This window comes from Copidosoma floridanum, unplaced genomic scaffold (assembly GCF_036245765.1).
Source record: "Copidosoma floridanum isolate Cflo_tuat_1 unplaced genomic scaffold, Cflo_Japanese_pri ptg000033l, whole genome shotgun sequence".
NCBI classification, from domain to species: Eukaryota; Metazoa; Arthropoda; class Insecta; order Hymenoptera; family Encyrtidae; genus Copidosoma; species Copidosoma floridanum.
The window spans coordinates 5354548-5380889 of record NW_028321910.1 but is presented as its reverse complement, the minus strand read 5'-3'; the positions used below and the strand labels follow the sequence as shown (position 1 = coordinate 5380889).

Genomic DNA, 26342 nt, shown 5'->3' with positions numbered 1-26342 from the left:
AATTATACAATAAAGTAGTTAAATAAAAGATAGAAAAACATAAAAATTTATAGATAAAAATCCTAAGACTATTTTTCAAGAAAATTTATCCTGCTCGGTTAATTTATGAACTATTTGTACAAATTAACCTCTGCGCACATTCATATATTAAAAACATCTTAGTATGAGTAACTTTGAGTAGAAATTTAGTAGGACCATTGTAGATCACCGTAGCTATGTTGTACATACTTAGTTTCTACCCAGTACCTTCTAGTATTAGCTTATACATTATATCTAATGTAGTTAAGTTGTTTGAAATAAACATTTAAAAAATGGTATTTTGCTGAAAAGTTATGATATCCCCAGAAAAATACTTGTCAAAACAACAAAAAGGTTAGGTAAGTTTGATGTGTTGAATTTATATTTTTTGAAGAATTTCTGTATCCTTTATACACTGGCAATGAATAGTATTCTTCGTAATAACTCTGTAGCCTTTAAAAGTTCTGAAACCAAAACATATAAAAGCGGTAAAGTTTTTTTTTTTTTTTTTTTTTTGTTTGTGCAACATACATTTTGTATGACACTCGTAGCACAATACTGTTTAGCACTAGTACTTTAACAAAATCAAACTAAGTAATATCAGTATTACTATAAGTAAAGTCCATATTACTTGTTTGATTTTCTCAAAGTACGAGTACTAAACAGTATTATGCTACGAGTGTCATACAAAATGTATGTTGCACAAAAAAAAAAAAAAAAACTTTACCGCTTTTATATTTTGGTTTCAGTACTTTTTAAGGCTACAAAGTTAAGTACTCGTACTTTAACAAAATTAAAGTAAGTAATATTAACTTTTGACCAATACTTCTTGAAAACCTCACATTAAATACATTAATGCGTTGCTATGTTGAAAGTATACGAAAATGTTAGGGCAAATGTCAATATTACTTGGTTTGATTTTCTCAAAGTACGAGTACTAAACCGTATTATACGTCGAGTGTCTTACAAAATGTATGTTGCCCAAAAAAAAAAAAAAAATTTACCCCTTTTATATTTTGATTTCAGAACTTTTTAAAGCTACATATTCATTACGCATTGCCAGTGTATAAATAAGTATTGACGTTTTTATTGAACATTAAAAATATTAAAGAAGATAATTGATAAATCTAATACTTTGAGATTGAAGTCCTTAATCTTCTTAATCCTGATAAATATTTAAGTAATGACTTTCAAAACAAATGCATTCATGCATATATCACATAAAAGAGTGACCTGCTATCTAGAAACGTATGTAGACATGCAGACTATAATGAAAATAGATTGTTATAAAAACATTGTGTAAACTTCATGAAAGATTATATAAAAAAAAAGTAATAAATTTGTTTGGTCACCAAATATGGTTGTTATTTACTTAAATTTACACCAGTCCAGTTCTGCAACACACACTTTATTATATATTATACTATAAATTATATGCACACACATATGGATACATATATAATAATTAATATCTGCATCGCTAAGCACGAATATTGTTAGTTATAATTATTATTAATGCAAATCAAGTGTGGTAATACATTATTTAGGATGTTTGAAAGAAGCTTTTTTGACAGTTCAGTTAGTTTATTCACTACGACGACGCGTATGGTAACAGTTTCAGCTTATCTGTAACACATGATAACTATTTCCTACAGCACCAACTCATATAGTAACAACAATTTCAGCTCTTAGTATGATAGAACTAGCTTTTTGGATGGGTAAATTAATAGTAGAACGAAAGAATTACCATTGCTAGTTTTTGTATTTATAACAAATTGTACTACTTTAAATTACCTATAAAGTTTAGCATAGCCCCCTAAAAGAATAGTGAAAGTGGCCCAAAACAGGTTTTTTGGGCTGAGAAAAAAATCCAAAATTATACAAAAAAAATTTTTTACAAAAAAGTTGCGCGATTCTTCGACAAAGAGAATGAACCGTGTTGAGCTCCAATCGGCTTAGCCGTTTTCTCGCAAATTGCAAAAAAACTGTCATTTTTGGCTATATTTGAAAATTCAATAATTTGCGTTATAATTATTAAGAGCTTAGATGTAGACACAAGGTAATAATTGTAACTCTTATTAAACACACCTAATTTTATTAAGATCGGTTGTAAACTTTTTTCGAACCGCTGAGAAAACTAAAAAAAGGTTCTGTCATAAAATGGCCATGAAAAAGTTGTCGTGCCACGTAGCTTAATTTTTCTAAAACACTCTTGTTTATCAAGAGTTAATCTATAAGATGGATTATCATTAAACTGCCTTTTCATTGAACCACAAGTAAGTATGTTAAAAATCAATGGTAAAAAAGTGGTTAATAAATAGTATAACATTTTGAAATTATGTAAACAAAGTGTGCCTAATAAATTTGCTATAAAGAAACGCTAGGATCAACCACTTTATTTTACAGAAAATCGCTACTGAAAACTCAACAAATTTACTTGCAATCTTATGGGATTTATCACTAAAATAATTATAACTCTAAAAGTTAATGATAAACCTCTGCAAATAAAAATTGTAATTGTACCATTTGTTATAACTAATATTTGAGAATTTTGAAAATTATATGTAAACCACTTAGATTTTAAAAAAATTAGAAAACAAGTAATTTATCTTCTTCTGCGCATGTGCAGATAGAAGTAATGAATTTTCATTATTTTTTTTATCTATATTATATAACTTTTGAGGCTAATAAAACTCTGCAACTTGAATATGTGATTCAGACATTCAATTACTACGACTATGAACAAAGTATAATTTTCATAACCTATAGAACCTTAAAGGGCCCCTCGCTTGGTACGGCACTAAATGCCCAAGCCACCTCAAGCATATATACGACCTTCCAGAAACATTAACAATAGTAATAATATTAACAGTAATTTTTTTAAACTTATTTATTGAGTAATATCGTTTTTCCGAAATAACTTTGACATTTTTCAAACTTAAATATTCAAAGATAAATTTTTTTGGTAATATAGTAATATAATACGTACATATATTTCTTTAGTATGCAAAGTTGAGTCCTAAAAACGATTTTTAGTTTTTTTTCTAGGTGCGAAAAACTTGTTTTGGTAACTTTAACTATTTTTTGGGGGCCTTTGCTGAACTTCATAGGTATTCAAAAATAGTTAAATTTGTTTATAAATACAAAAAACTTGTGATAATATTCTTTTTGTGCTACTGTTAACTGTGATGATGTTATTGACTATTAATACGCAAATGTTCAAGCGTATGCAAAAAAGTTTACCCTGAAGGTTGTGTACGTGAAAAAAAGTGGCCCTCTTGAGTGTGGTTTCGAAAATACTTGGTACCCATTTTGTCCGTACTTAAGGCTGTAGCATATACCCAACATCCTATTTGTATTACAAGGGTAAGACTAGGATAAAAAGTATTACATTTACAGTTGTCACACACTGAATGACAATATCAGATATGTATCGTATAATAAGAGTAATAAAAGGTGTCACTGTAATGTGATTATAGTAATAACAATAGTATATTAGGTTGGGGAAAAAATAATTTCGGTTTTTGTTAATAGATCGAATTAAAGTCGCATACTACTAACAATACTTACTCAATAAAGTCGTACTGTAGCGCATTTGAGAGTTAACAGTTCATAAAATATTGTAGATATAAAAGTAGCGCCATTTGTGTACTCAGGCAAAAGCTGTTGCACTTTGAAAATAGAGATTCCAGAAGGTCATTTTCGTCATATTTTGCTTTTTTACTTCTGAAAAGGGAAAAATTCAGCTCATCGAAAATTTTGCAATGTTTATAGTAATAAGTGGTTAGGCGATCGTTAGTGTCAGAATTCGTTTGCTCGTTTTTGTTCTGAAAATTTCGATGTTGGAGATGAACCTCGCCTTCGTCGTCCAATCGTTAAAAAAGTTGATAAAATTTCTTTAAAAGTTGAGGTAGACTGGCATATCTTATCTTGTGACATAGCTATGGAACTAACAATCAACAATAAAACAGTTTTGCAACATTTATATAAGGCTAAATACCAAAAAAAGCCCATTACTTTGGTTTCACATGAATTAACAAAGAAAAATTCAATGGACCGAGTAAGAAAGGAAAGTACGCAATTAATGTGCTACTCAATTCTAAAAGAACTCTCAAAAATATTTCCTAAATCATTTATTTCTGTAATACGGATTACGGAGATTTCGCAAAATTTGTTATTAAAAGCAATATAGGCTCTTTTGATCTGGATAACTAAATCAAAGCATATTTACCAATATTTGCAGTAAGTTAGTACTGAACGACTTGGTCGAAGACAGGAAAGGCACTTATAATTAATTTTACGCAGTATTTGGAAAGTTGAAATCTTCCATCGAAATAAATATATATCTGGTGTCTGCTCGTCAATCTTTTAACAGCTGTACTGAAACATCCAAGATACAGATGCAGAGAGAAACGTGGTGGCAGGTACAAAGCTCCAACAATACTAGTACATGTGATCTTATACAAGCATACAAATGTTTAGTTTTCTCGTCACAAAATAACAGAGAACTGTAAAGCCTATTAGTATCGGCAATTGATACACCACCACCTATTTAATCGAGTCATCTAAATGTCTATCTCTTCTATATGAATTGTGCAATTAATCGTGAAACGTCAGAACTTGTAATATTAGACGTGCCTAATACAGCTCAACTTTGAAACGATTAGATCTTTGCATGCATTTTCCAAACTGTTGGATGTAATAATCTTATCAAGTTTATTGCTTGGACTCGTGGCTGATCTCCTTTGTAAGAAACTTTCAGTTTCCTCAACTCAGTCACAGCCAGCTCCGTCTTGTCGTGGAGGTCTAGTATATGTGAGATCAATTGATATGCGTCTGTTAGTTACTCACCAATCTAGTGGATTGGTAAGTACAAAATTGAGTGGTATTTTCGGACTAGCTGTTAATGCATTTATCATCTTTCGCCCACTTCTGGCGTCATCAGTTTACCTATTCATAAAACTGTATCTTTGGAACTCACTCCTGATAACTCTAAGGCAGATATATCCTTGTCCTGACTCCAATCAATCATAAAGATCAATGGCGCCTGATACTCAATCAAATTGTACTAAAAATTCATCAAATGTTGGACATATGCATGTTAATCGTCTGATTACATATTCCAGCATAATAGATTTCAACTACTTGAAGTATAATCTTGATCTGCTTGTGATTACTGAAGTATCACTTTTGATGTAAATGAAAGTATCTTTATACAAGGGTACAATGTCTTTCGTAACAACAGAGAGGGAGAAGGTAGTATTGGTGTCTGCGTATTTGGACGCAATAATCTTTTCGTGAAAATACTAGCTTATTCTGATCAAATACTTGATAACACACCCGAATATCTTATACTTAAAGTTATGCTTTCTTCTCAAAAACTACTTTTTTACGGTTTCATGTACACAGGCGACTAGGTGTCACTCTTACACACTCCTTTTTCCCCTTAAGGCCTGCTCACCTGCTAATTTACTTTAATATTATTCCTACTGGTGATTTTAGTACTAATATGGCTACAGACTCAGACCCTGCTTGTTTCTTCCGCTATTTCTTGACATTGCACTCATTATTTGTTTTTTCTTCTGAGCCAAATCATAATGCCACACGTTTTGGTAGGTTTTCGCTTACTTGGTTTCATTTATTTATTGTAAATTGCTTGCCAGCTGTCATAAAATACTCTCAATCTGACTTCACATTTATCGCTAGACACTATTTTATTAAACTCTCATTTGCACTTCTAAACACTAAAGTATACACACAAAAATTTTGATCTGTGATATTATTAAATCTAATCTTTCTGAACTAAACTCTAAACTCTGGATACCTCTTGTAAATACTGAATTGCATTCTAGTTGCTTAGATGTGGCTGATGGGATTGATCCTAACCTTAATTCTTTAACTTTTAATTTCTCGAATGCCATTATGTCTATCTTTGATAGGCTCACTTCAGTCAGATAAATTAGCTTAAAATCTTATAAAAAGCCTTAGGTAACGTATGAAATATGAGGGCTTGTGAGACGCACAACTACAAGTGGGCTATCAGACGAAGCTCCGAGAGTTTAAAGGTGCAGTTGTGACGTGCTAGAGATGATATACACATCCTATTAGACACATCTAAAATAGGTATCTTGCTTTAAGTTTGGGTGATGCTACTGATGTCAAAGCAAAGTGGCTAATGATACGTAACATGGGTTTCACTGGTTATAAATTTTCTTCACCATTACGGTGCTTTTCACTTAATGTACTTAATGCATTTTATTTCGATATCACAAACCAAGAGTCAGAAGTCACAATCACAGACTTACAGTTGGCCGACCTGCTTGTATTGCATTCTACTACTTTTTGACTTCTAATTTTATTGGCTTGTGACGTTCTTCATGTTAACTAGTATAACATTCTCATTGCGCAGTTCAAAACTAAATTCAATAAACGTTCATTCATTGTTCAATTGTCTTTTCTCTTAAATAAAATGAAAGTCACAGTATTTAATGTAAATAAAACTAACTACTTCAAGACAGCATTATTTGCCTTTCTTATGAGCCAGAATGAGAGAGAAATGGTGAGTGAGAATATGTAATCCCCTAGATTATAAACGCGCATTACAATTTTATATTAATTTTTAAGGATGTTACATCTAATTATGATACCTTCTCCACATTTCTAATCTGTATTTATAATTCTGCGTTCATTTTGTTTCATTTTATTTTAACTACCATTTGTATTCGCTTATTGTTATCTTTTGATTGATGTTCATTTGATAATGCGTTGGGTTTACCTACATTTGTTGATCTCTTCTCAAGTATTATTACTGAACCTTTTATTACTATACCTATTCTGATTACCAATAACTATTTACCCACTATTCCACCCGTAACTATGTTTAAACTGAGACGAACTATGTACCAGTTACATCACTACTTTGCTTGTACCTCTTTTCTTATGTAACTTACAATGTTTTTTATTTTGTATTTATTTGTAATTATTACTCTTTGTAAAATTATTCTTGAAGCCATAACTTGGTTGTACCACTTGGCTTAATAAACACTTACTTACTTAATTATTAAGTTCCAATTCATTATCCTTAATTTCTTTATTGAGACAAGTCTTAGTAATAACAATATCAGGTATAGGGACTATTAGTTTAACTTTGTTCTGGAGAGCTGGAAATTTAGTGCGAAGACAATTTACATTTTAGTATTATATTATTATATGACTATTAAGTTTTTCAAAAATTTTTAGCTATAGGAGTCTCAGTTTTGGTCTTTTTAATATCGATTAACTGTTACAAGTATTGGTGTACCCCCGATTAGCTTGCTCTTTTATTTTTCTCAGCAGATGATTAATTAAATTTCGCAGCCTCAGTCCTGAGCAAGAGTCAGATTCATGGTAGTTAATATGACACCAGGCAAGCCTTTCCATCTACCAAGAACAGAATTTACATCTGATCTAGTTTTTATGTTAACCACAATTGGCTTCATTTTTGTACTTGAAGGCTTACCAATTCTGCATACATTGTTGGCACTCAGTTGAGTCGGTAACTAAGGACAGTCCGGAGATAGTTAAAATTTTCTACCTTACTGATAAGGTTACTTTGTTTGTACAGCTTTATAACGTTATTTATTTAACAGCTAGCTATTTTCTCGAAAAAACAGTAGACGTACATTTTCGACACTTTAAAGAATAAAACAGGATCACACTTGTCAAGATTGATTGAGAATTCAAGAATTCAAAGCAAAAACTGAAAAATCAGATGTTAGACCAATAAGATGCCATCTGATTTTTCACTTTTCTTATTACATTTCAATATATCTCGCCAAAATCAAGCTATATATTTATTCCTTGTAGATAAAAGAATGTGCGTCTACCCTTTTTTTTCCAAAAATTATGTAGAGTAAATTACTGACACAAATAACAATACGTAACAGCATAAGGCATGAGATATAACTTTGCATAAATGAGCTGTCTACTCCATTGATCAACAGATATTTTATTTAGTTTACAATAATCAATTAATGTGAAATATTTAGATGTCATAAAAACGGTAGACGCACATTCATGAATCTACAAGGAAAAAATATTGCTTGGTTTCGGCGAGATTCATAGAAGTATGAAGAAGAAAAGGGAAAAATCAGATTACACCTTATCAATCCAACATCTGATTTTTCACTTTTATTTTGGAATCCTCAATCAATTTTGCTAATTGTGGACATAATTCATTCTTTGAAGTATCGAGAATGTGTGTCTACACTTGATTTTTGCTTATATCCTTTTTCATATCAATAACATCAGCTTGTACCTTTCTTATGAACTTAACTACTTCACTGGCTCCTTCAACCACCTTCTGAAGCGACTTGACAGAATCAAGAAGGCTTGGATTTTCACCTCTACTAGCTGTGCATGTAGTACATCTATAGAGCATCGTGGGCTTCTTCTTTTGAAGCTCTAGCATTATAATTTTTAAGGCAGTAACACTAGCTCAGTTATTTCATGAAATAGATTAGTATTATTTTTATTTACTCCCGGTAGATTGGTTTTGTCATTTTCTGAAATCGTCTGATAAGCTTTATTATCTGTTTTTTCTTTCATTTGTTTTAAACACTATACGAAGTTGTATCTGATAATGGTGATAAACCCAAAATGGTGCTAACTTATCACGATAAGCTGTGATAAAATCTGCATGACTTTCGATGTCTTATGAAACATATGAGCATGCCAACACCGAAAATTAAGCAGTTTTACAAGGTAAGAGTCTTTAAAATTAATTAAATGCTATTTGGATACATTAATTGAATTTTAATTTTATGATTCGAACTATTTCTTTTAAAGTACATATTTTGAGAACAGACATTTGTTGCTCATTTATTTTTGTAGTTGATTTGATCGTACTTTTTAATTTGTAAATAATAGTTATTTTTCTGATAAAATAAATCAATTTTCTTTCAAGAATAAAAATCAAAATTATGTACAATATTCAAGGCAGTAGTTGATGAAATGAAAAATTTCTTGAAATTTTAAACTTTGGCTATATTTTTTCGACTGTAAAAATTTTCAAAAAGCCCAGCGATGCCAAAGAGAAAATATTGCCTTTCAAAGTTCATAGTTTTAGCATGCCTGTCATAGATAAGTTCATTTAAAGAGCAACGTAAACATTGATTGTTTAGACGAACGCAAAACAATATAATGCATCCAATACTTAAAAATGCATATTCTCAGCAGTATGGTTTTTTAAAAATCTTGATTAAAACGTTGAAATTTTCATTCAATGCAGACAGCTCAGCAGAGCTGATATATGTATACAGAAGCAGAACAAAAAATAAATACGTACACACATGGAAGATTTTTCTGTCGTTGTGAGGTCTATTGCGTATGCGTGACTTTGGGTCAACTACTACATTAATTGTAATTCACGATGAGTTTTCTAGATGAAAATGAAATAAAGAAATTTTTAGCAGGCGTAATATATAATGTAAAAGAGTTTGGAGTACCCGTTTCTCACTAGTAAATTAGCTTTGGATAATATATGGTTGCAAATATTTTGGAAGGATCCTTTTCCACAAAAAAAACGTGCAAGGCATTTATAAAAAAAAAACTTTTTGAAATTTTTTTAGACAAAACTATAAAATTAAAGTCTTGGAAGTATACGTAACTAAAGACTGCTATAAATGTTTAAAAGTAATCTTAGCTCTTCTACGGCCTTCACTAGGCTGCTGACCAAGGCCTCTCCATCCTTAATCCTCTGGCCTTAAAAAAAAGATGTCCCTTCTTGGTCATAGTAACCCCTTTGACTGATTTTAGCCCTTTTTGGCTTGAAATTCAACCTAATCTTTTTGAGGATTTCAGCAAAACTTTGCCTTTCCGTGAATTTAACTAAAATGTTCTAAGTTGGTGAATCCATGGTCTCCTTTGGTCTGTACGTCTTTTTCCTACGATTATTTATCATGAGCTTGTTCCAGAAGGTAATTTATCTTCTTTTTTGTCGGTTAGCATTTATCCTCGAGCTTAAAATATTGATTCAGTGCCACTTTAACACCCGCTTTAAGCAGCATTGCTGTTTTTGTATTTGTTATTGTTGTTGCTTCCGCCACATCTTTGATTAGCAGTTGAAGTTTTGTCAAAACAATGCAAGTCCTCCTTTGTCTGCTCAACAGCTTACTGTAATCTTATGTTGCAAATTTATTTCAGATCTATCTCGATATTTTTGCTGAAAAAGCTGACAGTGCTCACGATTGCAAGGATTTTATGTGGCTGAATTGAAAAATATGGGTTCAAAAATCGATAAACAATCAATTACCAGAAAAGTCTATGTGGATTAAACCGTCTCCCCTGATTAAAGAGTGAGCATAAAATTTTTTTTCGTAAACAATTTTGTTGGATTTTTATGTAACGATTCTCGTAGCAATTTTATAAATCCTGTGGGTACTAGTTCATTTAAGTTATGTACGTATATGTAGCTTTAACATAATATGCTTCTCCTACACCTACAATATTTGAAAATGGTTCTAGTTGTAGCAGTTGTTAAAGAAAAAAGCTTACAAATGTAGAATTTATATTTTTCGATCGTATGAGCAAACTATATTATAAATACAACATTTACTTCTAAAATGTTATTGTTATGAAATTTTTTTTTAGAGCAGATCACATATTATTACAGCAGTGCAATATAGTCTTCAATATGAAAAATAAATTTTAGAAGAACTTATCAGCTTAAGATATCTACTTTCTTTACTTTATTATTTAATACGAACAATAAATTGTATAGGAACTTGTTGGCTATGCATGATGTAAGATTTTATTGAACTAAGTTCAAATATATTTAACTTTCTGAAGCGCACTACTTACACAGCGTCTCCATTAAGTAGACAATTGGACACCCAGTTAAGTGTCTAAACGTGAAGATACGTTTAACTTTCTGGAGCGTACCATCTAGACAGCGTCCCAGTAAGTGAAGAAACCTGCACATCCAGTTATTAAATAAATACCTTTACTCATGAAAGCATTGTAAAAAAAAAATAAATCAGCAAAACGTACTGTATTAACATACATTTCGAAGCTACTTTATGTAAAAATTAAGTATTTTCCGTGCTCAAATTTGTTTTAGCCTTATTGACACTGTATCAGCTTCTATGTCGAGAAGGACTGCAAGGGGAGATACGTGGCAGCAGCAGCGGTGGCGGCCATGGCCCAAGCGAGAGCTCATTAATGACCTTGCTCTGGGTTGGACTCGTGGACGTTTGACCAGGAGGTGAGGCTATATATATACATATAGTATGGTAGATAGTGAGAGCGATAGAGAGAGTGAGAGGTAGTGTGTGCGTAGACGAGACGAGGTGTACAAGAGACCGCGAAGTACATGCTTGGGAGTGCTGCCATTATTTATGCGTTTCGCCTTGTATGTGAGGGTAGATAGAAGAGAAAAAAAGAAAGAGATTGATGGATTAGGATGACGAGAGTCAAGTCGAGGACGAGGTACATAGTGAAAGGGAGAGAGTAACTTTTTTGAGTAGAGCAGAGAGAGAGAGAAATCTTGAGTACAGAGAGCAAGAGTGAGCATGAAAGAGTAGACAAAGTGAGAGAGAGAGAGAGAATCAGTAGTGTATAGTATCGTGGGATTGTGGACAGAGTATAAGTATGTGTATCTTATCGTAGGACTAGGACAAGCAGAAAACCCTTCTGATCCAGGACGAGCAGGATGAGGGGGACGTTCCCTCACGGCTCGTTCGGAGTCGCTGCAGTGTAGTATAAGCGACGTATAAAATAAGAAGTGAAGTGTATCTTGTACAGCTTAGGAGGGATACTGTATATAAGTTTAAAGTGATGAAATAAATGAATAATTGAAGTTATTTGCTGGTGTTAAATTCATAGTTCTCTCCGTAGAACGAGAGAACTCCTGCGTGAATCTCCCTTCTTCAGCAGAAGAAACCCAAAATGTACGAGGAACAAAGTAGACGTACAAGAGCGAGAATTGTCAATTCTGCGTCGGCGCCCTTTTTCACTTGTAGATGCAGAAACAGTATTACAATGTGAACTGGTTTTACTGAACCTACCACGTCTTTATAAGCAAGATGTACAACCCTATCAGATGCGGTTACCTGGAATGACTCAGGTTTCATCGTCTGGCTTGACCGGTCTGCCAGAACCCCCGCGCTGCGAAGGTATGATGCACGCAGCCTGCCCTAGGGGATATTCTGTGAGTAAATCCATATCAGTGTGGTGTGAGTGTAGTGAATGCTCTGAAGGGATTGTTGTGACCTTTGGTTACTCTTATACACAACGGGGTGGTATACGTTTTGGTTTAGAGCCTCCTTACGTGATGCATGCTATGACCGTGTCATCTTCGTGAAGGTCTTGCATACCCTGAGGGATTATCAGTATTATTTTCTTTCTACTTTTTTTCTCTTCTTATAAATATTATTGTTATATAAATAGGATTTTGTGATGTATGGGTATCCTCAAGTACAATCGAAGCGTATATATAAAGTATTTTCGCATACGTGAACACTTAAGGAGGCTGCTGTTTTTCACGTACGCACAATCCCTAGCGTATACTTTTTCTTGTACGCGTAAACATTAGCGTGCACTAACCCCTCTCCCTAAAACCATAATCATAAAATGTGGTGCACGATTATAGCAGACACCAAATTTTAATGTTTCGTACCTGATGTAGTTTTTCTAATTTCGCGAAAACAGAAAGTTCTTACAAATTATGTACGGAAAATAAAGGCCGAGTCCCCGATCCCAAGTGGGGTATTCGCGTATGCTATTTTGGTCGGCTTACATGTTCCTATAAAAATCTTCAAAAACTCATTAAAATTGTTTTTCAGGGTCTAATCGTGTATGCGGAACCCTCTACAGCATGTCAGGTCATAAAAGGTCCACCAAATAATCCAGACTATGATGGATACGATTGGATAGTTTTAATTGCTCGTTTAAATTGCAGTTTTGAACAGAAAATAAGAAATGCACAAAAGGCTGGTTATACTTCTGCAATTGTTCATAATGTTAATAGCAATGACCTAGGTAATACCAATACCTACTCAATTTTCAATTAAACGTGATTTTTTCAATCACATAACTCCAGTGGTACATTTGAAAAAAATATTTTCAGAACCAATGTCTGCGAAATATTCAACTAACATAACAATTCCATCAGTTTTTGTAAGTGAGTTTACTGGTTCAGTACTTAAAAATGTTTATTCGTATCAAGACGATTACTTTGTTATAATTAACGATTTGCCAGTCAATATCAATACTCATCTGCTGTTACCATTCGCCGTTGTCGTTGGCATTTGTTTCCTAGTCATGGTTACTTTTATGGTAAGAAAAATTTTATTTTAAGAGGAGACTATTATTTCTTTTATTTTTTGGGTCAAATATTTTTTATGAGAGTAAAGGACCCAGTTTCTGCATACTCAAATATAAAAACAAGTCTTTCTAACCATTTTTTAAATACGTCTAGAAAATAGCTTAAATAAACTACCGTAGATAGTTGATTAATAAACATTTGTTAGAGATTAAAGTTTATGGTTTCATTTTACAAAACACAAAGTTTTTCGAATAAATGGGTTCCTGAATTTTTTTTTTTTTTAGTAGTTGATAACACTTATTCTAATTGTTTTTATTAGTGAAAAATGGGTAAAATATTTAAATTAAAGTTTGTTTGACATTTGTACTATACCTTTATGAAAACATCAGGCTAACAGCACCTCCTTTTTTGCACTTCCCATTTTTTCCAGTGTATTAAGATGTACAATTCTGTGCCTAAGTCATTACAGGGCCTGTTTTATAAATACGCTGCCCGGCTGCCCCTGCATATTAAAAGGAAAGTGCGATTGTAGAATGGCCATGTGAAGTGGTGGTATGAAGATTTATTTACAAATTAATTAAGCTTTTATCCATGAATTTTTTTTATACAAGCGTTTAAATATATTTTATATTAGAAGTTACATTAATTTTTTATGCATAATAGAACTATATTGTATAAATGAGAAAAAAATTATAAAATCATGGAAATGATAAATTTTCGGAGATTTGCGATCTCTATGAGTCTCCCCGAGAATTAGCTTGAATAAACATAGGACTGCACTTCCATTAGAGTCTTAAGAGGAACAACTAATTTAGGGAAACTAACTTATGGATTTGTTTGAGGCTTCAGCTTGGAGTAGAGTCGGTCTAGGTATACTGCATCAGACGTTACACTTTAACGTAGACGTTAACTGAGTTGAAGCCTCAAACAATTCTATAAGCCTAAAGTAGCTGAAAAAAGGAGCTAGGTGAAACGACATGAGCGTGAGTGATGGTTTATAGTGCAAAGATAGTATGGCCGAGTATAACTATCCTTATACATTACTGGCAGTGTCCAAAACTCGTAACTTTATCGTGTTTTACTATTTAGAATTTATTTATGTACATTATTTAAAAAAGTTGTCTAGCGAATGCTTTTTATTTTTGTTACTATTAATTACCTTGAAGCTTTCCAATTAAATACGGCAAGTGTCGCATTTTATAGGTGTCACCACGGGTTTTACAAAGGGCCAATAATGCCATTGCCAGTAGAAGCTGCATGAACGCAAACATGGAACCGATAGAAATATACATTATACCTATATATAATAAAAGAGAACTAGAAATATATAAAACAAATAGAACGGATAGATTCTAGATTTACGCATACACAGTGGCAGCAAGCAGGTTTTAATTAATAATGTAATTAAAATTTTTGGCCTCACCTGGCTTTAATACGGTTAATTCATTTGAGGGTGCACAATCCTTTAATCATCGACTTGAGAAATTGATAAAAAGAAACAAATCATTGAATTTTGGGGACCGCCCCAAGTTATTTTTATTTATAACTTTCAAATAGTAGCACACACAAAAATTTGTAATGGTGTTTTTTGCAGAATGCATCACGTGCAATAGATTCATGATAATTATTTTAAATTCAAACGACGTGGAGGCCAATTTTCTATAGCAGTCAGTATGGTGTAATTCTTATATGCTATCTGAGAGTAAAGGAAACAGTGCCTGGATCTGAGGTGTAATGTATATTATGCTCTTGGAGCAGTATAAGACTCAACAGTGCTTCTAATCATTTGTTCTTGAGTATACATATTTAAAATACTCATGAAAACAGATTTAATATGACACATCTTTGTCACAATAAAAGGCACAAGGCCAACAAAAGACAAAGAAAGAAAGAAAGAGATTTTGCTTGAGATTTTATCTAAGAGTCTGGAAAAATTTGTTTCATTAAAAAAAAAAAAATACGAAACACTATTAAAAATGTGATGTTCGATGTACCATCAAAATGGTAATTTTTTAGATTAAAAATACTTCTTAAGAAATCTATCTGAAATCTCAGGTAAGTTTTTGACATGAGATAGTTTTTACTTTTTATAGTTCGTTAGTTAGTGTAACTAGAGATAATTTTTAGTTTTTATAGTTACCTGAGATCGTGGGTGAGATCTCATCTGATGGTCGTAAATAGGAATTGCCCTGGCAGTATTCCCACTTGAAAAAGGTGACGGAAATCTATGTGGTATTACTTCTGTAACACCTTCAGGAAAGCCGTGTGGTATTACATACGGTTTTACGTATGTCATTACATATGGAGTCTTAGCTTGGTGATGCCATATGTAATTCCGTATGGAAAAACACATGGAATTACAAATTAGAAAAAGAAAAAAAAATTTTGTCATCTAGAAATAACTGCAAAATACCGTAATGCGTCTGTTTTTGTGACCAATTCTGTTACCACCTGGATGATAACTCCAAAACAAGGGGATTCGAGTAATATTTTAGGATTAAATAAAAAGCCCGAGCGGCTCTTTCTACCTATACTTTAACCTAAGCCCACTTCTTGCAGCTTAAATATGATTTCTTGTACATTACAGGTACGAGTAAGCTACGGCGTTTGCTTTGGGTAGACTAAACAGGATGACTATCGATTCCTCAGACCTGCAAGATTTTGATGATTATACGTAAATAGCTGTCTCCAAAGCAATTAGCACTGAAACCGAATCTGTCATCAGAATTCGCCTATCACGTCAGGATTTTGAGTTATTCTAATCTCAATGTTTAAAAATAGCCATTTTGACTTATTTTTGAGGTTATGCCGTATCTCGAATTTTTGTTGTGTCTCTCGCACAATTTTTTTGTATAGTATAGCTCTCTTTCTACAATTTCCGTCTTTAAAGTTCTAGATCCGATTATTTATCTCTGATTTATAAAAGTTTCAATGCAAGTGCCTTTTTATGTATTGTCCTGTAAAATAAGCCACCACGCTAATAAAATCATGATAGATACAGAATTCCAAAATCGGCATATGTTTATAACCCAGGTGAGTGCTACTACATTAAGTTTTCATTCATTACCTTAAGTAGAACAAGTAGCCGTCCTAAAAATCTTGTATCAATACGAATAAAAAATTTTTTTTAATTTTTCGAGATCCAAAACCATCAGAGAATATGTCAAACTATTTTTTTTAAAGTTCTTTGAGGTTAGAACAAGTCAGTGATGTTCTTGATAGAAAATAAATATAGATTCCTAATCATTGATCAAAAATACGTAAAATTAGGCTTAAATTGTAATTTTTTGACGTCTAAAATTATTTAAAATCAAGTAGAACAGCTAAATTAGAGTGATTTCAACCATCTGCAGCTACTAAATAAGTCCGCCATTCTGAATTTTAGAAAGAAGTCCGATATTGAAAGAATCGTATTAACTAAGCTTCAAGTTGGCACCCATAAAAGATTTATTTAGACTTATAAAATTTAGGACACACTTTTTATCCAGTTGACAGGTCAGTACATGAAAAGGGACTTGCATTAAAACTTTCATAACTCAGAGATTAATAATCATATCTCGTGTTGGACACGGAAATTTGAAAGGAAGAGCTATACTATACGATAGTATTGTTTTCTATTCATTCCAATTTTCTAAAATTCGTTTCGTACCCTCGAACATTTCAAGCTATCTAGTTCTGCGTAATTTCAGTGTCTCATTTGACACCAGTATCTCCCTATAATTCTTTAAAAATCGTGCTTCGTTTGGGGCTTTTTGACAAATAAAATGCTATTCTTTGTATAAAAGATTCTACTTCTGATGGAATATATGTAAAACTATGCTTCGCGACGAGAGCACATAAATGGCAAATGCAATTTATTATAATAAAATTAGAGAAAACTTTTCGTAAATTACTTGCAAAAAAATTTAAACATCCTATTATCACGTTAGCATTGTTACTAGCTAAACTGACAACATTACTCACGGTGTCAAATTTTTCACATTTAATTTTAAACGACTCAAAGATTTTTTTAGCAGAAGCCAAAGCCACGTCTAATTCCACGAAAGTTAAATAATGTCTAACAATTTTATGATTTCCAAAATCAAAATATTGCACGGCAACGCACAAAAGTTTTTTATTACTACGATCTGTGCTTTCATTTATTAACAAAGAAAAAGAAACTTTTTGAAATTTTTCGACGACGTTCATTTCAATTTCACGAACTAAAACATTGACCATAAATCCCGAGCATTTTGTACTTTCGATGGTCATTGATTGCGTAGTCTCCGGATTTCAAGATAATTTTTTAATTAAAGGGAGCAAGTCATTGACAACATAAACACTTATGTTACGCTGAGCAAAAAAGACTTAAAGTCAACTCAGATTGTTGGAAAAGTTCTTTGTTAGATAGCGATGTCACCGTCAGTAGGATAAACGTCAACATTGTTTTGACGTGATATTGTGCATTGGGTGTTTATTGACATCATTTTTAATGCTTGCACTAATCAGTATTTTACATGATGAGCACTTCACTTTACCGTCAACATCAGTTGACTCAAAACAACCTTGAAATTTTTCGTCACGTAGTCAATCAGGATTAAAGCCCCCTAGTTTTTTGCACGGCTCAGAATGCGAAACTTTTACAGAACCACGCTCCCGCCCGTGTCCAGTTTGATTATACGTATTTATCGACATAATAAAAAACAAAATCTAACCTTAACCTTGAAATATTCTACCTACAGACCCCCTCAAGCTTACAGCTGTTAATGAAGGAGAAAGTCGGTTAGTGCATGTAGTACATTGTTTTGTTTTGATGAGCGATCGAGAAAATCAGCCTACTACTACCACATGCATAGTAATAAACAAGCTAATAAATTTCTGTTTGACAGCAGCAGAACGTAAACGAGACCAGTAGCTTGCAGCCTTGAAGGCGACTCCAACATAAATTATATACACGCTGAACTTTTTTGTCTGCAGAATCAGCACTCTAATATTGTGATATTATGTAAAATAGTTAATATATACTAAATTGATTAGAGAAACGTGCTAGTAGTAATTCTTTTGGGTGTTTTTAGCAAACATGGATCGCACCAACTTATAGATTGTTTAGTAGATTATATGATTCGTTTCATACATTTTTTGGGAATTAATATTTTATATATATATTTTTTTTTTATACTTAAACATAAAGTTAAATAATGCTACAAAGTAATATCCTTGAACAAGGTCAAGGAAGTGTAATAACTCATAAAATTTTTTAGCTTCTGAACAATACTTTAGAACTTGAAACCTAATAAAAAAATCTTGATGTGTTAGAGCAGAGTTTTATAAAGAGATAAGTTTTGAATTTCTTTACAGATGTTTATACATCTAGATTTCTATTTTAAAATTTTATTTAGTTTTTAATTATTTTTTCTTTGAATTATTTTATTAAACACGAAAACATTTATTTTTTGTAAGAATATGATATTCATGACAAAATTGAAAAAAGCCTAAATAACTTTTGTTTGGAATTAAAAAACTAAAAAAATAATAACTTTCATCATATTTCCTTACCAACAAACTTCAGAAAGTATTATACTGACCTGCCCTTTGCTGGAGTATGCCGAGCATATGCCTACGGATTCGCGTGGAAATGGGCATGTAGGCGCATACTTTAGAGACGCGTGGAGGAGGTAAAAAATAAATGTGCGTCTATAAAGAGAGGAGTGAAAATGGAGACTACAGCTATATAGCTATGATCACATACAGCATAACGCAAACAAGCGATGGGTGCGACGAGTCTTTTTCGCTATACTTAAATGAGATCTTAGAGATTAAGGGGAATATGGAAAAAAAAGGCTTCGACACGTCTAATGTTAAGAAAATGTAAGCCAATTCTTTCATTTTACATTTCTCGATAACATACAAAAGTTTAAAAGAGGCTAGTCACATGATTTTTGAAAATTAAATCGTACAACTCAATGCTTACAATTGTGAGCGGAGACTTTTGATTTCAAGGCATTTATTTCTTATTCTTTCTGTACCTTAGATTTTTTGTAATATGATGTATCAAAGATAGTGCGTTAAAACAATATTCAGCTTTGACTGTTTTTTGAGGTTGACAGTACGTCTATAATCACCTTAAATAGTCCGAAGTTTGGATAGCTGAGATAGCTATGGCTTATGTCACTGATGGAATAGTTTTGTAATCTTGGGTTCGATTTCATGGCCGTCAGATTTTTTTGGCCAACAGACTTTTTTTTTTCGTAATCCATCATTATGTATTTATTATTTATTATAACTTTCGTTTTAATTTATCAATATTTAATTTATCTACGCTTTTTTGTTAGGTATGTCAAAATAGATACATTTTTAATACTGAGTCTATTAAACAGTTTTTTACGTTAATAGTTTTAGTTTGCGCTGGTATTCCATAATTTCGTAATACCAAACAAATGGTTTTTAAGGATAAGTATGGATACAATTTATGTATTTTAATACTTTCAAAAAATTTAAAACATCCAGTTTACGAGGAAAAACAGCCGAAGGCCCTAAATAATTTTTTTTTGTTTCAATTATATTAATAAAGTTTGTACCAGCAAATTACAACGTACATCCAATGATATATGTTTATTATTTACAAATGTTTAATATTTTTTAGCTTGTTTTTATATTTCTAATTTAAACCTTGTGGTAACTATATTGGCAACATATTGTATATTAATACAAAAATCATCATAGCTTTTGTTATTATTATGAATCTTACTAATACATAAAGCTAAGTCGCTAAAATCGTTGTAATCGCTTACCGCGAGCACTACTCAACCGATTTTGCTGAAATTTTGCACACTGATTCATGATACTTCCTACATGGTTTTAGTATAGTTTTTATCTTAAAAAATTGAATAACAATAGCAACAAATGAGCTCAAAGTTTTGCAAAAATACGCCAGCTTTTAACTTTAGTTCAGTAAAATCCGCTAGGTGGCGTCAACATAAAATCGAGGCTACCTGCAACAGAATTAAAAAAGTGTGGTTATAATACGCCAGAGCGTCTTGATAGTGTTGCAGTCGTGCTTCAGCAGTTCAACGAGCGGCATAGAGAATGCTGATGATAGTCTTGCAGCTGGATATCCCGGTTACGGACGACACTCTTCTGTAAGGGGGAAGGGACCTAGGTTTCCATTCACCCGGAATCTTGATGAGTGCGATCAAAAAAAAGAAAAAAAAAACAACAAACCAGGGGGGATAAATCGGTCATGGGACCCACGGTAAAAACGAAGTTCTTTAAACATGAGATGAGTATAGACACAATTTCCCAGGTAACAAGGGGGTCGCCAGACCCACGGGAAGAACGAAGCTCTGTAAACGTTAGTACTGCATTCATGTTGTTTACTAAAACAAACACTTGAAAAACGAATAAAAAAAAAAAAAAAAAAAAAAAGTAGTTTTCTACTCACGATGGTTGAACTTCGTGAGAACGTCGTGCATAAATACAGTACTCACGAAGTTCAAGCATCGTGAGTAGTAAACTATTTTTTTATTTTTATTTTTTTTATTCGTTTTTCAAGTGTTTGTTTTAGTAAACAACATGAATGCAGTACTAACGTTTACAGAGCTTCGTTCTTCCCGTGGGTCTGGCGACCCCCTTGTTACCTGAGAAATTGTGTCTATACTCATCTCATGTTTAAAGAACTTCGTTCTTACCGTGGGTCCCATGACCCATTTATCCCCCCTGGTTTGTTGTTTTTTTTTCTTTATTTCTTGTTTTATTTTTTTTTTTATTTCTTGTTTTTTTTTTATTTGTTCATATTTTATTTTATTACATTTTTTTTCATTTTTTTCTTTATTTCTTGTTTTATTTTTTTTTCCATTTCTTGTCTTATTTTTTTTCATATTTCATTTTATTACATTTTTTTTCATTTTTTTGTATTTCCTTTATTTAATTTCTTTCTTATTTTCATATTTATTTTTTTTTTTTCGTTCCCTTTTTTTTTTAATTTATATAATTATGTGACATTGTAACATAATTAGTGAGTCGAATTCAAAATCTTAAAAACCATTGATACGTTGTGAAAATCTATTGTATATGTTTATTTTAATAATTTATTTATAAAATAATTTATTTATAACAGTAATTATTAGCATTACTGTAATGCCAAAAAAAACCTCAGGTTTAAAAAAAATCGGTCGGTATTTTATACATCAAATGCATAAAATACAAATATTTAATGCGTAATAACGCGCCTTATTATGTTTAATCTTGATAACCATATTTATGCTAATTAAATTTTTTTTTTTTTTTTTTTTTTTTTTAACACAAATACACACTTCATCATGAATTAAATGTAGTATAAGCGAATGCATATAAAAATGGAATATTATACGAACCGCACGATTAGTACAAGAAACCGATTTTCTCAGTCGGCAGCGCTCGTAGCAGAGTGGGTAAGGTACTTGACTCATGTGCAGGAGGTCAAGGGTTCAAATCTCTTCATTGGAAAATGTTTTTTTTTTTTTTTTTTTTTTTTTAGAATTGTAAAATAAAAAATTCAAAGTGAAATAAAAATTATTGTGGGAAAATAAAATTAAAATTTGTTAAAAAATTAATTGCTTGGAAGTGTGAGGGGAATGGTGGGTAAAGGTGTGCAGAAGAGTAACACGGCACGGTTGGCAGATATACATACATAGTGGAAAGAGGGGCAGTGTGTAGAGAACAGTAGGTGAGGGGGACGGGGTAAGGGGGAAAACTTGAAAGGCAGAGAGTTCGGGTGAAACTAATTTCGTTTCAAAAAAAAAAAATCTGTCGGTTTTAAAATTCCAGCCCCCCGAGTAACGCGACATAAAGAACTTCGTTCTCAAAAATTCATTCCAACCGATGACGTCTCTGGCATAATGCGAGGAGACATATCTAGCCAGAGCACAATCTGCACCAACTCTTCAGAGTTGTGTGGCAGTCCTACCAACCCCCGACTGGTGCAATTAGAAAATTTTTGGCTACAAATGTAAGCCAGGGAAAATAGCTCTGAGGGGCACGGACAGCCACAACGGCTACCTTCTTAGTCGTTGCGTCCCCATTGCGCTTACCCACATGTTCCCGTCTAACGATGAGCGGTTGGTTATCCGGGGAACGACCCGAAGACGAGATATTCTTTGTTAAGCGGTGTACCTCCCTCCAGTACGGTCTTTGTACACAGATACTTCAAGGATAAGAGTCAAGCTACCCGCAGCCAGCTTTCCATCATCAAGAATAACAATAAGAAATAACTGAAAATTTTACCACTGACCCGTTTCAGGGCCATTTTAAATGTTTACATTCCCTCCTTAACCATCAATCTCGCCGGTCCTTTTTAGGGCCATCGTATGTCAAAATACCTTTCCAACAAATATATTAGAACTTAACAAAGTTGACAAAAAACAGCCTATAGAGCTTACAAAAGTCTTTAATATGGCAAAAGTCGCTAAAGGCCGAATTGGAAGAAAAACTTTAAATGCATGTAATTTATAAAATTTTAGGCGTCAAGAAACTGATGTAGGACATTTATCGAGATTAGAGCAGCATCATCAAAATCGACAAATAAAGAATTTATTAAGTAAGAGATCAGCTTCTTAATATAACGCTCACAGTAATCTCTTACATCATTTAGATTTTAAAAGCGGTAGACTTTGTATTTGTATTTTTTTGGTGATAAAAATGTAGAGATTAAGTTCCAGAAGTTTATTGCTGTGGTAATAAAGTTATGAGATGAAAGAAAAAAATTTTTTATCATAAATTTTTTGTTAGTTTTAAACTGACAGCATTAAAAAGTACCCCTTTTCGTAGATTTTACGCGAAAAACTGTAATCAACGACCGTTTAGGGCCAACGATTATTTTATGGCGTAAGGAACGCACAGTAATTTTAAGCATAATTATATTATTTCACGTTTTTTAGTTTATTATTTAACAAAATGAAGTGTATGATTACCGAACAAATATGTTTTAAATAATAAGGTTTTTGATCTAAGAATTGTCAGGAATAGATGTTTAATTTCTAACTGGAAACATTTCACGTTATATGTCAATACACTACGGTGTCTCATGTGAGTTTCGGGTGAAGCCGAGATGGAGGGGCCACTAGTAGTGTATGTTACAGTTTAAAGATTTTTACAGTGACTGATAAAAGCTTTTCAAAGAGATATTTAAACTGTGACAAATAAGTCAATTGTTGTTAAGCTAAACAATAATCATAATCCTTGGATTTAAAACATCTTCTTGGGTTAAGCATTAGAATCGTTTTAAATACTTACGAACAAAAAACACCATTCTTAATCAGTTAGCATAGAACCCCCTTAACATGTATTTTGTGCCTTTTGTTGTGAAATTTTTTTTGATATAGCAGCTCTACTTGTTATACTACTTTAATGTACAATTTCTATTTTAATTATAAAATATTGATTTATGAATCAATTTTTAATTAGTGAAAACATTTAAAGAAATGGCTTTGACACTTAGTTATGGAGTCTGAGCATTATTTCTCTCTGAAAAGTAATAAAATAAATTGAGATTGATTCTCTGACTTTCAAGTAAAGTAATGCTATTTTCTTAAGTACTGTTATAAATCCATTCATTTATACTATACAGATTAACTGCACTTTTTATCAGCGTCTGTCTACTGCTGATTACTGAATGCTCAAATTTTTATCGTTAAAAACAATTCAGTGAACAAAACAGAGAACAGTTTTTTAATAATTTTAAAATTGTTCTAGTATTTTAAATGATATGTTAAACAACTTTTTAATTAAAAACTGCCAAAAGATTTATAATGAATAAATTATTTCGATCAATTAGTAATTCAGATGATTTGGCAAGTTTTTTAAGGTATACAAGATGTTTCAAAATACCGTAGTATTTTAATAATAAAAAAAAACCGCTATAATCTTTAAGTATAAAAATGATAAAATTGTTTGTATGCTACAGATCATTATAAAAATTCTATGATTTTTTTGTAAATTTAGGAAAAGCAGTATCATCTAAAAAAATCTGTTATAATTACAATTGTAATATTACAATGAAAATGTAAGTACAACGAAATTGTATGAAGTGCCTCATTGAATAAATTAATAATACCAGAAGAAGAGTAATATAGAAGGGTTGTACTGTGTTAAAGTGCTAAAATTATAATTTGATTGCACGTCATAAGTCGAAGTCACACATTGCTGGGAGTTACGAGTTAATTGGTGAGATTAAAGACAGAGACTAAGAAGAAAAAAGAAAAATAAGGATAATAAAATGTATACATTTTATAAACATAACATTTTCTTTCTCTTCTTTCCTATAAACTGGTAAATAGTTCAACAGTCGTCTAGTCCCGCGGCCCGTCAGGGAGCCTGAGACCCAAATCCACAAACATCTAGTTTTTACCGGATGATGAAGTTAAATAATTACGGTTTATTTTTTAACAAAAAATGGTAGCAGAGCGTGGTTAAGTCTCTCACTATTTGTTTGCTTATTAGATATTATTTACTATTATTTTTTAAAGAAACAATAAACACCATTCAAAGAAGCATGTTAATGAATGACGTGTGACACCCCATGTAGTGCAGTGTGAGCAGACGCATATATGCTGTGCGTTTGTGGAGAGCATAATGTGTGCGGTATTTCGTTATAATTAAAAAAAAAAAAGTTAATAATAGTAAATGAATAAATAAACAATTAAATGAATAAAAAAAGTTTACCGTTATAAAATTAAAAAGTAAAAAATAAGATAACATAGTGTATTAAATAATAGTAGAAAAAATGAAAACTAGTGATCTCTTATACTACACACACAGATGGAGACCTTACCAACTCACCAACTCACCAACGTCAGATCTGCTAGTCAATGTGATTCATTTCCTTAGTCCTGTTTGAATAGTGGACATTCTAAATCAAGGATCTGCTTATTTGAGCGATCTTTTCCCCATTTACGAAAACATAATAATACAGTGAGTAAGTCAATAATATAAATATACATATATATATATATATATATATATATATATATATATATATATATATATATATATATATGTACACATAGATATAAATATAAATAAAAAACTGAAGTACAAATAATACCAGTTTAATAGTTATCTAACGTAGACGGATGAAAATAAAAAAAAAAAAAAGAAGTAGCAAAAAACTTTACTGATGTAAACTATCAGCTGAGGAAATTTTTCTAGAAAAAAAATTAAATTGTGTCAGTAACCAATTACAATATTACTATAATTCTCATAAACTAAACACTTATGTAACAGAAAACAACAAATATAAAACAGAAGTAGTATGCACGCTTGAGAAAAATAATTTTTACAATTCAGAAATTAACGTTCAGCAGAAATGCAATAACTTTAAAATTTAACTAAATACACGATTAGATGAATTAATCGTTTTTGTGAAAAAAGAGTTTCTTAAAGGCCCTTAAGAATGTATAAATGAATAAGTAGAAGATTACTCACAACACACACAAATATAAAAAAATTATTAATACAGTGTTCAAGCGTGAAATATCGTGCTCCCTCCTATTTTATAGAGTAAAAGTAAAAGTGCCAAGTTATTGGTCGATACTCTCTCTTTGCTGCAGAAAGAGCCTTAAATTATAAACCGCGCACTAGACGATGCTTGCGTAGCAACTAAAACACATAGCCGCACATGTTATGTTAAAAATCACTGTGCCGTGTACTATTTCCCTAGCTTAAAGCAGAGAGTACCATATATGCGCGCTTGATTGCACTCTCATGATTTAGTTTCTGTACATTACACATAGCATACTTATCGTTCCGTTGGCAGGCGTTTGACTGTACAAGAAAAACTGCAATTTTATTATACGTGCATGCACTAAACAAGTATTTACACTGGAAATACATATATATATTTGTTGTATACACGAATCAAGGAAAAAAAAATTGTTTCTCTATATGCATAATTAATTACGTAAAGCACATTAAATTCATGATTATCGATCTTATTTATATATGTGTGTATCTCATTATTTCTTTATTCCTTGTGTCTTTTATGATGCATGGCAAGGACCTAATAAAA

General features: G+C 31.9%; 1 protein-coding gene across 5 annotated transcripts in view; it reads left to right on the top strand.

Annotated features, from left to right (window-relative positions):
- LOC106642392 (E3 ubiquitin-protein ligase RNF13) overlaps window positions 1-26342 on the top strand; it is a 241283-nt gene that overhangs the window by 24982 nt on the left and 189959 nt on the right. For 3 of the 5 annotated variants that reach the window (XM_014357167.2, XM_014357166.2, XM_014357168.2), the window contains exons 3-4: window positions 12840-13035; window positions 13124-13332. In XM_014357167.2, coding sequence (XP_014212653.2) covers window positions 12840-13035; window positions 13124-13332 — 405 coding nt within the window. Of the gene's footprint in view, window positions 1-12156; window positions 12206-12839; window positions 13036-13123; window positions 13333-26342 lie in introns of those variants that run through there. The other 2 variants (XM_014357170.2, XM_089597552.1) reach the window with 2 other exon arrangements.